The following is a 13,117-nucleotide window of genomic DNA, read 5'->3' as shown; positions in this document are numbered from 1 at the left end:
CACAACCCTAACCTGCAAGCACACCTGCCTGCCGAGAAAAGCCCTAACCTAGTATTGTAATGACAGGTGGTAGATCTGTCCACTAGCAGATCACTCATAAATGCCTGGAGATTTACAAGTAATTTCTATATTGCTTTTTGAACCAGTTGACCACACACAGGAACATAGCAAGTAATTTCTCCAGGGGGAAAAATCCACTGGAGTGGTCACAATCTTATTAACCTCATGCTTCTGAAATCCTTACTGCTCCTAGTCACAGAAACGCCTGCAGTGATAAACCCTACAACCAGGTGTGTTATTCATAAGAAGCAATGTAAGTGAGGTCTGCAAAAATCTAATTGTGTACATTTGTTTCAGCTGCAAAGTATGGGAGTTAGCACTGTACCACCATGTTGTTGCCAAAACAGCTCTATTTTGGGGTGAAACCAAAAGCAACCCTCAATGCTACTGGAACTGTTGGCTCACAGTCTCCATTTTGGATACCTCAGTTCATGGAATCATCACCTGCACATATTTGGCAGAGACTCACAGCTGGTCTCTTGGCATGAGCAAAAGCATGGGGCGAGGCACCCAGAGGTCACAGTAGCTAAGACTGCAAGGGGTCATCCCCAGCCCCTCTCTTGTTATCTCAAGAGAGGGCAACCAGCCAGCAAGTAGACCAAATTCAAAGGTACACCCCAAGGGAAGAAAATACTCCCTTGTTTCAAGCAAGACAGCATGACCAGCACTCTCTACAACAACTCAGATGAGAGTGATCATTTCCCAGCCCACCATCAATAGCTTAATTAGGCTGTCAAGGACCAGAGCAGAGGCAGCCATTTAAAATACATATCTTTGCACCTGGAGCGTCCTCTCAGTCTCAAAGATAAGCCTTAAGTCTAGCTATTCTCCCTTCCACATATCCTTTCCCAAGCCACTCTTGCCTTTGTTTGTTAAGTCACGCCTAAGACTGACCAGTTCATGCAACTATGAACTTCATTGTTCTACCCGAATTTCTGCCCCTCCTCCAGGGAGGGAACATGGCTTGGGAATTGCCTCCAGGCATGTTTTGGAGTACACGCACCCCTGGCTAAGCCACATGGAATCTGTCTGGATTTGTACCCTGCTGGTTCTCAAGAGTGGCAGCCATTTGACCCTCATCCTTCCTTCTTCCTGCTTTTTTCTGCGAGGAGACCTGCCAGTGCACCATCCTGCAAGTGCACCAAACGTACCACCAGATCAAGGATAGGTACAACTAAACTAACCATCTGCCTCTTTGAATCTTCTCACTCCCTTTCTCTTCTCTCTGTTCCTGCCTCTAAGCGCTTTCTATGGCAAGCCTTGGCCTGCAATTTGGACCCTAAGCCAATTTAACTTCAGAGAGATTCTTGTTAAGACTATTAGCTAAGATTTTATTGCCTTGCCTGAATAATATTTACTTCCTGTACCCCATTTTTATCCTAAATAAATCTTTAAACTGTATGTCTGCCTCCTCGTCTTTTCCAGTTACCAAAACTTGCACAAATTCGATACTGGAGCCAAACTGCTCCCTCTAGCCACACTAATTCCCACACTAAGCCAAAATTATAGTTGGAGAGTCTAGCCAAGCACTTCAGAGCACTTCTAGTAATACTGTCTGGGCAGTAGAAGAGGAGGAACACAGAAGAGTTGGGGAAGTACAGGAGTAGTGATACAGTAAGAGCACTGGGGACGACATGAGAGGAGGAGGTAGATATGAAGAAGTCCTTTTATTTGACAATGGGCATTCTACAAAGACCACAGCTGGTCTTTTTGCCTTCAGCAGACAGTGCCAATCATCATTTCATTAAGAACACGCACACACACACACACACACACACACACACACACACACACACACTTATGCAAGTTGGGATCCAAAGTGTGAAGAATAGAAATTTGCTTTGCCATGTTTTAAATCCTTATCAAAAGAGAACATGGATTAGGATTGTTCCCTCTACAAAGTGAATACAAATGCGATTATATTAAATGCGCACACACACTTTGTACACTCCCCCACTTACTTTCGCCATCATTATCAGCCAGAAGCATCCAGACTTTAAACTGCCCATTGCTGCCAGCTGTTACCAAGGTAGGAGCTGGATTTTCAGATTCATCTGTGCTGCGGAAACACACACCTGTGACACAATCCTCATGTGGCATATTTATTCTTGTGTTCAGAGCAAAGCTAAAAGAACAGAAGGAAGAAGATATTTTCACTTTGCAATAAGCAGCTGATATACAAGTGCCACTAGCCACTGATACAACTGTGGCAGGTGGTTAATGATTTTGGCTACCATATGCAATAGTTCCAGATAGATTTATTTGATGGATATGGAAAGTACTTTTGGGAGCAGGCGGGGAGGAAGAATACTAAATCTTGCCTTCAGTTCCATGAAGAACAGCACATGGTTATCTAGTAGCAGCATAAATAATCTGGAGGACAGTTGCCATGTAGTGTATATTGCATAAAACTACAGTTGGTCAGATGAGACAAATTACAGAAAGTGGCCAAAATACTGGGAATGCCAAGTACAAGTACATTTGCAGCCCAATCCCCAAAGTTCACCAGTGCAACCAATCCCAAAGCTAAAAGAGGCAAAGATTCCCTTTCTACATACTAAACTCTCTGTTTGCAGCCATGCTGGTCAAGGGCCACATGAAGACTTCTGCTCATATGATTTCTTAACGGCATATCTAGCATACGAAACTCTCCTTGGCAGGTGCATCAGCTGCCTGTGAGGCTAAGCATGCCGTTAAAGCAACGACATTGGTGGCAGAAGCCTTTACATGGATCTCAACCAATGTGGCCACAATCACAGAGAGAAGGCAGCAACCACATCACCTGGGATGTATGTGGACAGGTGGATGGGATGGGACCAGTGATCCCTCTAATTTTTTTCATTTGTGTGTGGAATGAGTTTTGTTCTGGGCAGCAGTATCAAGGCAGTGTGTGCGCACATGAAGTCAGAATGAGGCCTTCCTAATTCAATCTGAGCGGGATCTAAAATTAACTGAGCAGACATGAGAAAACTTGTGAGCAAACGCATGTGCGCATGCCTTAGAGGGAACAGTGGATGGGACCTAGTGATGTTTTATCATTACACATTGGTCCAGTAACCAGTGCAAGCACTGCATAATCACTTTGTTGTGATGACTGAAGCCCCAGTCCAGCACACCGTCAGTGGTATGGGGCCAAAGACAGTAGAGGATAGCAGGCAGGGTGGGGTGCTGGAACCCCCATTGCAGCATCCCTGAAAAATATACATTAGAGGCTAAAATAAGCCCAGGAACACACCAGTACTCTGTGATCTGGTCACAGCAGCAAGACAGCATTTTGCACTAATTTGTTAGAAAATGTAAGCAGGCAATACCTCTGCGTTTGCTCATCATAAGCCCAGAACTTCATCTGCAATTCGAGCTCAATGTCCCTGTCTCTTCGCTGTTCCACAGTAGCCAGCCAGTTGCCTTTGGAATCAAATGCTGCCTTCATTAACTCAGTCTGGTTCAGGCCATATTGATGGATGTATTCCTGCTGCACGATATCCAACTGCAAACATTTGAAAGGACAAAGGAGGTTTCTCAGCTTGTGTGCATTTAGAGGCTGGTCACTAAAAAACTACTGGTGAAGGGAAGAGCTTGTGAAAACTATGCTATTAACCAGAGCAATGGTACCCACACTTGAAGGGCCAGGAAAGCAAGAGTATCAAAATGCATTACACCCCCCCCCCACAATAGCCCCTATTGCTTTCTATTAAATCATCTATAGTTAATATTCTACACAGAAGTAAGCAATTATTATTATTATTATTATTATTATTAATTCAATTTATATACCGCCCTTCCAAAAATGGCTCAAGGCGGTTTACACAGAGAAATGGAACCCTGTACCCAAAAGGCTCATGTTTGTTGCCTCCTCTGGTCTTTACGTGATAAAGTTTTGAAATAATGTGATCACATGTGGTATATATGTATGTTCATTCATTCGATTTCTATACCACCCTTCTAAAAATGGCCCAGGGTGGTTTACATGGAGAAATAACAAACAAATAAGATGGCTCCCTGTCCCCAAAGGGCTCACAATCTAAAAAGAAACATAAGCTAGACCCCAGCAACAGTCACTGGAGGTCCTGTGCTGGGGGTGGATGGGGCCAGTTACTCTCCCCCGGCTAAATAAAGAGAATCAACACGTTAAGAGGTGCCTCTTTTATGTTGTTGTGATGACTTCTTTGCCAAGTTAGCAGGGGCTAACTTATCTTACTCCACTCATAAGTAAACGTTTGCTGAATTTGCTTCGACCTTATGAAAAATCAAGAAAATGATGTTCAATTATTTGGGCCAAGCTTACACAGTCAACGACAAGTATATGCCCAGTATTCTCTCCTGGGACAGGAAGTGGTTCCCTGAGGCTTTAGGCAGAGGGGCTTCCCTCATCCCCTTCTACCTAAACCTCTTTTTAACTGGCGATGTCAGGGAATGAACCTGGGATCTTCTGCATGCAAAATATAGGCTCTACAACTGAGCCATGGCCCTTTGCCTAGACTGGAAAAATATGCAAGACTGCTGCTTCCCGAGGCTAGTCATACACACATATACTGAAAAGTATATTTTTGGATCACATGCATACACCTTCCCCTCAGCTTTATAGAAGTATGTTAGAAAGAATGCAGCCCACAACAGCAGCTCCCAAGCATTTGTTCAGCGGGAACACATGTTGAGGGAGCACCGGTGCCCACAGTCCATTGGTTGGGCCCATTTCCCCAACTTGGATGTTTCCACAGCCTCGTGTTCCCTTAGCTCTGTATAAAACACTCACAGACTTTGGTCCTTTGGGGGCTCATTTCTTACTTCCAGCCTGATGCCTTCCAATATGCTTCTCCAGAAACATGGGGCCTCCTATTTCTGCTTCCTCTGTCATATTGCCTTTCAAGGGCTGCCCCTGGGCCCTGGAATGAACTCCCCATTGAGATGTGGGGTCTGATCTCTCTAAGAGGGCCTTTAAAATGCACCTCTTTACCCAGACATTTGGCTGTGTGTAACTGCTCTGCTTTTATGACTCGTTTTGACTATTTAATTTATGACTTGTTTTAACTATTTAATTTTATTCTGTTTTAAATTATTTGTACACCACCTAGAGATGATGGTTCGAGGCAGTAGAAAATGTAATGATAAATAAATATTGCTGCCTCGTCCTCCTCCACTATCCGCAAGTGCCGCCTCCTAGCAAAATCTTTCCTGAACTACTTAAAGCCTCATCTTACCTACTCCTTCACTGCCACCCAGCCCTCCTATAACCCAGGCTCACTACTTGACATCAGCTGCTCACCTACCCATCCTCTTCTGTTCTCCTCACATACAGAGCAAGTCCTCTCAGTAGGGGGCCCCCCCGGGTACATTTAACACATGTCTGGTGTTCAAGAGCACTGCAAAGTAGCAGCAACAGCTATCACCATTCCTCAGCTCAATCTGTGACCTTGGAGGCAGCATGCACCATCCATGGCTGGGTCCTGAGGAACTACAGATGATCTCTGGTTTAAGGTATGAAGCTGCACTACCAAGACAGAGCATTCGTTCATCTAACACAGCACTGTCTACAGTACACCAATTGGCATCTGCTTTCCAGGGCTCCAGGCAGGAGCCTTTCCCAGCCCTAACAAGAGAGGCCAGGGATTAAACTTGGGACCGGCTGCACGCAAAGCACATACTGTACTGCTGAACCACAGCCCTACCCCTTAGTTAGCAAGTTTTATAGCATACATTGTACAGCTGTTTGTCATTTTGCAGTGAATAGAATTGCAGGTGACCAGGCTTGCCATTCAGAACCAAAGCTTTAGTCCGTGGGTCCACCATCAAGCCAGTATTGACAAGACCACCTGAAATGAGAGAAAGAGGATCTGAGCGGGAGTATCGTTTTTCCTGGTAAGACTAATTTCTAAGAAGCCAGCCAGCCAAACATACCTTTGACTAATCCTTGAATTACTGCAGAGACTCTCAAGTTGCTGTGAATGATTGTTATTTCTGCATGTATTAAAAGAGAGCTTGAGGTTAAAATAAAAGGATAGCAACATACTACAAAAGCCCCTATTGCTTACATCTGGTTAATTCATAACCTGCATCATAAAGCCTCTTAATCAGGGGGGAAAAACGTTCACTTCAATGGGAAAGATATGAAGTTTGTGAAAAGTTGTATAGGTATGGAAGACAGAGCTTACTCCATTCCAGCTGTGACTAGCATATGTAGAAGCAGAACAAATCTGTCATGCCAAAAGGCTTTGTCCTCTTCAACTTGATTGCTGGGGTCGGGTTAACAGCCTTGAATGAGCCCGCTCACCAGCCCCAAAATGCACGCATGCACAAAGCACATATTAGGGGCCAGCATCATGCTGGACATAGTGTGGGAGGACAATATAACCAAAGAGAGAACAGGAAATCTTCCCTCATCCCCCAGAAGCTTGATAAACCACATATTAAAGAGAGAATAAAACATCAGTTTTCCCTAATGATTTTGTAATGGAGTAATGCTCTGATAAGAACAACATTCATAATCCCTGTAACTTTCTAGCGCTGCTCATTTGTTCAGTACTGGTTTGAAAGACACTTAATCTCTGACATGCAACTGGCACTAGAGAGACACAGGAAGCCACCTTATACCAAGTCAGACCATTGGTCCATCTAACTCAGTATTGTCTACACACTGACTGGCAGTGGCTCTCTAAGGCTGCAGGCAGGGATCTGTCCCAGCCCTATCTGGAGATGCCAGAGAATGAACCTGGGAATGAAACAAGTCGCAAGCTTGAAGCCGGTTATACTCAAAGGAGGTAGTCCCACACAACATAGTCACTTCCCTATGTACATAGGAACATAGGAAGCTGCCATATACTGAGTCAGACCATTGGTCTATCTAGCTCAGTATTGTCTTCACAGACTGGCAGCGGCTTCTCCAAGGTTGCAGGCAGGAATCTCTCTCATCCCTATCTTGGAGAAGCTGCCAGGGAGGGAACTTGAAACCTTCTGCTCTTCCCAGAGTGGCTTCATCCCCTGAGGGGAATATCTTGCAGTGCTCACACATCAAGTCTCCCATTCAGATGCAACCAGGGCAGACCCTGCTTAGCTATGGGGACAAGTCATGCTTGCTACCACAAGACCAGCTCTCCTCTCCTTCTGTATGTAAGCACACAGGTGCCCTTCCATTGAATTATGGCCCCATTCCCTATGAGGAATCTCTTACAGCACTCACATGTAGTCTCCCATCCAAATGCAAACCAAGGTGGACCTTGCTTAGAAATCCATGCTTGCTACCACAAGACCAAATAGGCTAGTCATGTATTGGCTCTGGGCTGAGGCAGGAAGATTAATGATGGGGGAAGGAGTGCAAAACTGGAGATAGAGATCTTCTAGAAGAGATCCTCCTTCCTTCCCCACTACTATAACATATGGTGAGAGAGGTGTCTGAGAAAGTAGGGAGGGGAAAGGCCTATGAGCTCACATAAAGTTTTTTAATATTTATATTAAACTTTAAAAAGCAGCATTTATCTCCTTTGCCCTTACTGTTATCTGTGTGTGAGGTACAAAGGAAAGTTCCATCAGGCGAGGTTGAGATGTGCTCAATCGTGGATCCCAAACGAGGCAAGAATTCTTTCTTTGAGTCCAAGCCATCTCGCCACTGAACCAGGACAGACTCAATCCCACCACTCAGGAGACTCGTCCCTATAAATCCAAACAAAACACATGTGCTTTAGAAGAGAAAAATTCATTAATTCAAGTGTACCTATTTTTGCACATATTGTAACTCAACATGAATTCATTTTTGTACTCAATCTCTAACTTGGTATTTATTGCGCCAACTACAGGTCTGTGTGCAGTGCAGACAAAGACATGAATATTGTGGGCTAAGCTAACAGTTTCTGTAGCCAGAAAAGCCGAGTTCTGCTGCACATATGAAGGCCAAACTAGATGCTCACTTAATTGCATTTTACAGAGATGTTTTTCAATCCAGAAACATCCCTTTAACTAAAAGCAGTTGCAGACAGTAGCACTCTAACCCCTGGCCTTCAGGGCCGAAGACCAGGGCCTCCACACTCCCTGAGCACCCCCCAATCCTCCCTAGTCTCTCCTGGGTGGTGTGGTCGCCGTTGGCCCTCACTGCACCAGGTAGACAAGTATGATTATGACCTTTGCCAGGTTATTTAGAGACAGAGGGGGGAGTGTGTGTGTGTGAAATATGTGGGATGGGAATATGTAAAGTTGCATGTTGAAATGTTTCTGCTAATGCATATTACATGAATATACCTGTTTTATATTCTTACATTCTTGTGAGTTCAGTTGCTGTTTGTGCCCTCAAGAACCCAGTGGGGTTAATGCAGCGGGGGAGGGGCCCCTCCAAAGGCCTTTAGGTCCAGGCTCCAAAATTACCTAAGTGCACCTATGGTTGCAGAATCCTGATCAGGAGTGCAGGGGGGGATTAACTCTTTCTTTCGTGCCATTTTCCTCCTAAAAATGGCCCCCATAAGTGATTAGCCCCCCAAATGGCAGCTTTTAATTTTAGGAGAAGGGGCGATTTTTATGTAGGAAAACAGAATGGCGAGAAAGAGTTAACCTCCTCTCTTTGCAGTCCTGATTAGGACTGGGCCTCCTAAAGCTGTTTTTACTTAGAGGTGGCACTTCTCAGTTCAAGAATGCCTCTTAAAAACACAATTAAGCGAACATCTAGTTTCGTTCTCAGTCATGCAAGCTGGCGAGAGCTCTTAGTTTGCTCAATTTATTCTGCTTACAGTAGTCATATGCAGTACAATGACCTCTGGAAAGCTTTTTCAGCTATCCCTCTTAACTTCTGAGATTTCACAAAGCTTTGCCACATGATCTTAGGAGCCTCTATCATCTGCTACCGTGCACAATGAGCTGGGCTCAGGTGGTAATTAGGATGAAGTGCCTGCATTTTCCCAGTGATATGGAATGTGAAAGTCTTATGAATCGTATATGGACTGACTGATGTTTAAAGCATTCTTGCCTTTATAAGAGCTAAAACTATTTTCCCCCAAAAGAGAAAGCTGAGATTTTCAGAAAGCTAATTTCTGCACCAATTACCCCACTCCTCCTTTTTGCACTCGTTTCAAGCCACAATCTTGATCAGGAGGCAGCAAATTAATACTTTGGCAAGGTCAGTCAGCTCAATCCTATTCTAAGACTGTGGGTTTCATCCATCCCTCTTTCAAAACCCAGAGTGGCCTATGCAATCATAGTTCTAGAACCATTATGTGGAATGTGCTGCAATAATTTAACAGAGATATGATCAATATGCCTCTGAACACACACACACACACACACACTCTTCTATCCTGCTCTTCCTCTGAGGAGCTCAGAGCGGTATACATGCTTATTTTCATCCTCACAACCACCCTGTGAGGTAGGTTAGGCTGAGAGATACATGACTGGCCCAGAATCACCCAGTGAGTTCCATGGTTGAATGGGGATCCGAACTCGGGTCTTCTTGGTCCTAGTCCAACACTCTAACCACTACGCTATGCTGGCTCTCATACCAGCTAGTGGGCAGCAACAACAGAAGGGGCACGCCTTCGTCTCCTGCTTGTGGGCTTACCACAGACATCTGGTGCACCACTGTGGGAAGAATACTGGACTAGACTGACTTTGGGCCTGATCCAGCAAGGCTCCTCTTATGTTCTTATGCCAACCTGGGTTTAGCTATTCATGACTAAATGCATGGTATGGAACAGCTCCAGGATTGTGTACTGAAACGGAGGGGTGTGTGTGTGTGTGTGTGTGTGTGTTTAATTACTCTTATCAGCTTGGTTACAACACACAGCAATGACAAGATTTTAAATGCTGCACATCTGGTAATAAAACAAGATTTTAAAGCAAAGCCTATTCTGGGAACAACCTAGCTGTGCTTACAGAAGCAAATAGCTCTGCTGCAACACAGCAAAATCCTCCCACATGCCATGTCAAACTGTTTCCTGTTTCAAATAGAAGCCAGGGATAAAGTCAACACGGAGAGGCCACTTCAAGTTCCCACTGAGGTTAACAGCATATTTGTCTTTGCTGCCTCTCAAGGGGGAGCGGGGGGGGGGGACCAGCCCAGGCACCGTTTTTCCATTTTGTATTTAGGCAGAATTTTAACTTCCCTCCTCCGCTTGCTTGAAATACCAACCTTTTAACCAAAACCGTGGCGCAGAACAGACTTACATGTTTTACTTCCTTGTCCTTATGGAGCACATGCATAGCTGGACAAAGAAGAACCCCCCACCCCACCGTGCCCCGCTCTGCTGCCCGGCCATGGATCCATTCCCAAGTTCCCATCCTTCTGGGGGCCAAAGTGAGCTGATCCGTATCTTTCGTTTGGGAATAATGCTTGAGCATTTCAAGTATGAAAAGCGCTCTACATACTTTATCTCAGTAATCCTTTCAACAGCCCTGAAGAGGAAGGCAGTCATACGAAGTCTATTTTACAGATGATTGGGTGAGAGGGTGGGCTGAGAGAACAGTGGCTTGCCTAAAGCCACCGAGTGAGTACATGGCCAAGGTGAAATTCCAAATAGTGACTTCCCGGCTCAGGTAACTTTACCTTCTACAGAGAAAACAAGATCCAGAACTTGATCATGGTGCCAGTGCAGTGTGGAAAATGTGTATTCTCTCTTATGGTTAAAGTTTCTCCTATGGGGGGGAAAAATAGGATAGACTTTTAAAAGCATGAGTGCTAACTTTGTCCACAAACAAGTATGTGAACTACCATAAAGTGCTCAACACTGTGACTCTTAGTTTATGTGCCTTGTTCTATGCTCGTGTGCACAGAATTTTAAAAAGCATTTTTTAAAGTGTAAGGTACGCATAGATACCTCAGCAAAGTCGAAGAGATCTGCACATAAACAGGCTCACATGCATGTATTACTTGCCAAATTGAGAACCAAAGGCAGAAATAACTGGATGTGCATCAGAATGAGGATACAACCTCTCTGAATTGCAATGCTTTGAGTGGCATGCACGTTCCAATACACACTCTCATCGCACCACAAGTCATTGTGCATGAAAAAAAGGCAGCATTAACAGGGCCAGAAAGTAGCAGAGAAACCTCCAGACTCAAAAGCTCTTTTACAGGGCTGCTCAACTTTGGCCCTCCTGTAGATGTTGGCCTACAACTCCCATAATCCCTGTCTATTGGCCACGGTGGCTGAGGATTACAGGAGTTGTAGTCCAAAAACAGCTGGGGGGCCAAATTAAACAGGCCAGCTTTTTTACCACTAGCCGGGAAAATGGTCTGAAGGGGCATGCCACAGCCCTACCAGTGAAGTTAAGCAGCCTGGATAAGGAATCATTGGTAGAGATGCGCAAATAGATTCAAGCTCAAAACAGGACATTCAAGTGTTTTGAGCTCAAAGCAAAACAGCCCTGCTTCGACTTGAAATGTTTCGACTAATCAAATTGACCAGCGGCCAAAGCCGGATGCTTCAATGAATCAATCTCAAAACATTTTGAGTGCCATTTTTGATACCTGTTTTTCTGGGGAGAGCTAGTCTACCAATTGGGGTCAGCAGGTAGATGGGTGCTCCGCTCTGGACTTAGGACCGGTCTACCCACTGACCAGATCTCCTTCATTGGTAGATCAGATGGGAAAAACAGGCCTTAAAAACGGAACTCAAGATGTCTTGAGTTTGATTCATTGAAACTGCTGGCTTTGGCCACCGTTTCAACTAATTGAGTTGAGGATTTTGTGATTCATTTAGAGCTGAAAACAAATCACAAAATCTGTTTCATGCACATCCCTAATGATTGGGAGCCCTACTCAGTGCTCTTCAGGAGAGGACCATAACTGTGACAAAATGAAGGACTTCACCCATCTCTTATAAAAAGTCCTCCCTCTCACTTTACTACTGAAGTGCATAAAATGTAAATATTAACAAATTAAGATTTTCCTCTTAAGCACAGAGGAGTCCTGATTTCTTGCTGATCTGAACAATCCTTCCAAGGAACCCTTCATGAAAGGGTTCATGAACCTTTTCACAGATGCAAAAAAAGAAGGCGGATGGATGTTTAGCAAAGCTTGTGGAAGTGACCAGCTCTCTCCAAGGTTTTTGGCATGGGGTGGGTTACCTTTATTGCAGGTGGTAATGGTGTCCTCTTGATTTTACTGAAAATGCTGCATCTCTAGGAATGGCAGTGGAGCTTAAAGTGCTGTTGCTTTTAGCAATAGCACTTAGCAATAGCACTTACATTTATATACCGCTTTATAGCCGGAGCTCTCTAAGCGGTTTACAATGATTTAGCATATTGCCCCCAACATTCTGGGTACTCATTCCTGGCTCCTGATGTCTATTGTCCTTCCACCCAGACTATAGCAGAGAATGACACGATGTCATGACATCAGGTCATTCCCTGCATAAACTGGAAGGTGGGGGAAGATGGCCAGCAGGAGTCTGCTGCCAGGAAAAACAGCAGTGTTTTGAGCTCTGCTATAAAGATGGGGCATTTCCAGTAACATCAAGACTATCCCCACCTGCCCTGATACACACCAATACTTTCAGGAGAGTTCACACACACCCATTTTGAAATTGCCTGTTAAACACACACACACAATTAGGACAAAGTGATTTTGCCAAATTTATTTGTACCAGCATTACCCAATATTATGTTTTTCCCATCTTAAAGTTAGGATATCTTAATTATGTTGAGGGTAGGTAAATAAGTGAGAGCTTTCACAGCACAGCTGCAGTAGGGCTTATAGAAAAAGGGAATTTCAGTAGGTGTAGCTTGTCATACATGGTTGAGGAAAGATGAATCTGCCAGATTCCAGGTTCCACACAATTCTGTTCCATGTGCTAACAGCTGTAGAGATGCAGCTGGCATGCACATAGGACAGGGCTTTTTTGGTGGCTGCCTGAAGGCTTTGGAAGATCCTCTCTGGGAAATCTGGTCTGGTTCTTCCTTTTCTGCCTTTTGATGAATGACGAACACAAGTTTGTTCCACCAGGCATTTGGCTCAGGCAATTTTGATATTAGCTGTTCTCTGTTAATGACTTCTATTCTTTTGATATCTGTAGTACAGTTTAAAATACTTTATATCATTTTTATTATGTAGTGTATGCTATTTGAGGCTTCTGCAAATAGAAGC

General features: G+C 44.3%; 1 protein-coding gene across 2 annotated transcripts in view; it reads right to left on the bottom strand.

Moving 5' to 3' along the window:
* WDR75 (WD repeat domain 75) overlaps nt 1–13,117 on the bottom strand; it is a 38,894-nt gene that overhangs the window by 15,441 nt on the left and 10,336 nt on the right. For both annotated transcript variants that reach the window (XM_053272681.1, XM_053272688.1), the window contains 6 exons: nt 10,577–10,665; nt 7,546–7,704; nt 5,956–6,015; nt 5,755–5,870; nt 3,372–3,547; nt 2,022–2,185 (listed from right to left, as the gene is read on the bottom strand). In XM_053272681.1, the coding sequence (XP_053128656.1) occupies nt 2,022–2,185; nt 3,372–3,547; nt 5,755–5,870; nt 5,956–6,015; nt 7,546–7,704; nt 10,577–10,665 (764 nt within the window). The remainder of the gene's footprint in view (nt 1–2,021; nt 2,186–3,371; nt 3,548–5,754; nt 5,871–5,955; nt 6,016–7,545; nt 7,705–10,576; nt 10,666–13,117) is intronic.

The sequence above is a fragment of the Hemicordylus capensis genome, chromosome 1 (assembly GCF_027244095.1).
Source record: "Hemicordylus capensis ecotype Gifberg chromosome 1, rHemCap1.1.pri, whole genome shotgun sequence".
NCBI classification, from domain to species: Eukaryota; Metazoa; Chordata; class Lepidosauria; order Squamata; family Cordylidae; genus Hemicordylus; species Hemicordylus capensis.
Note: the sequence above shows the minus strand (reverse complement) of the source record. Positions and strands in the feature narration are given on the sequence as shown.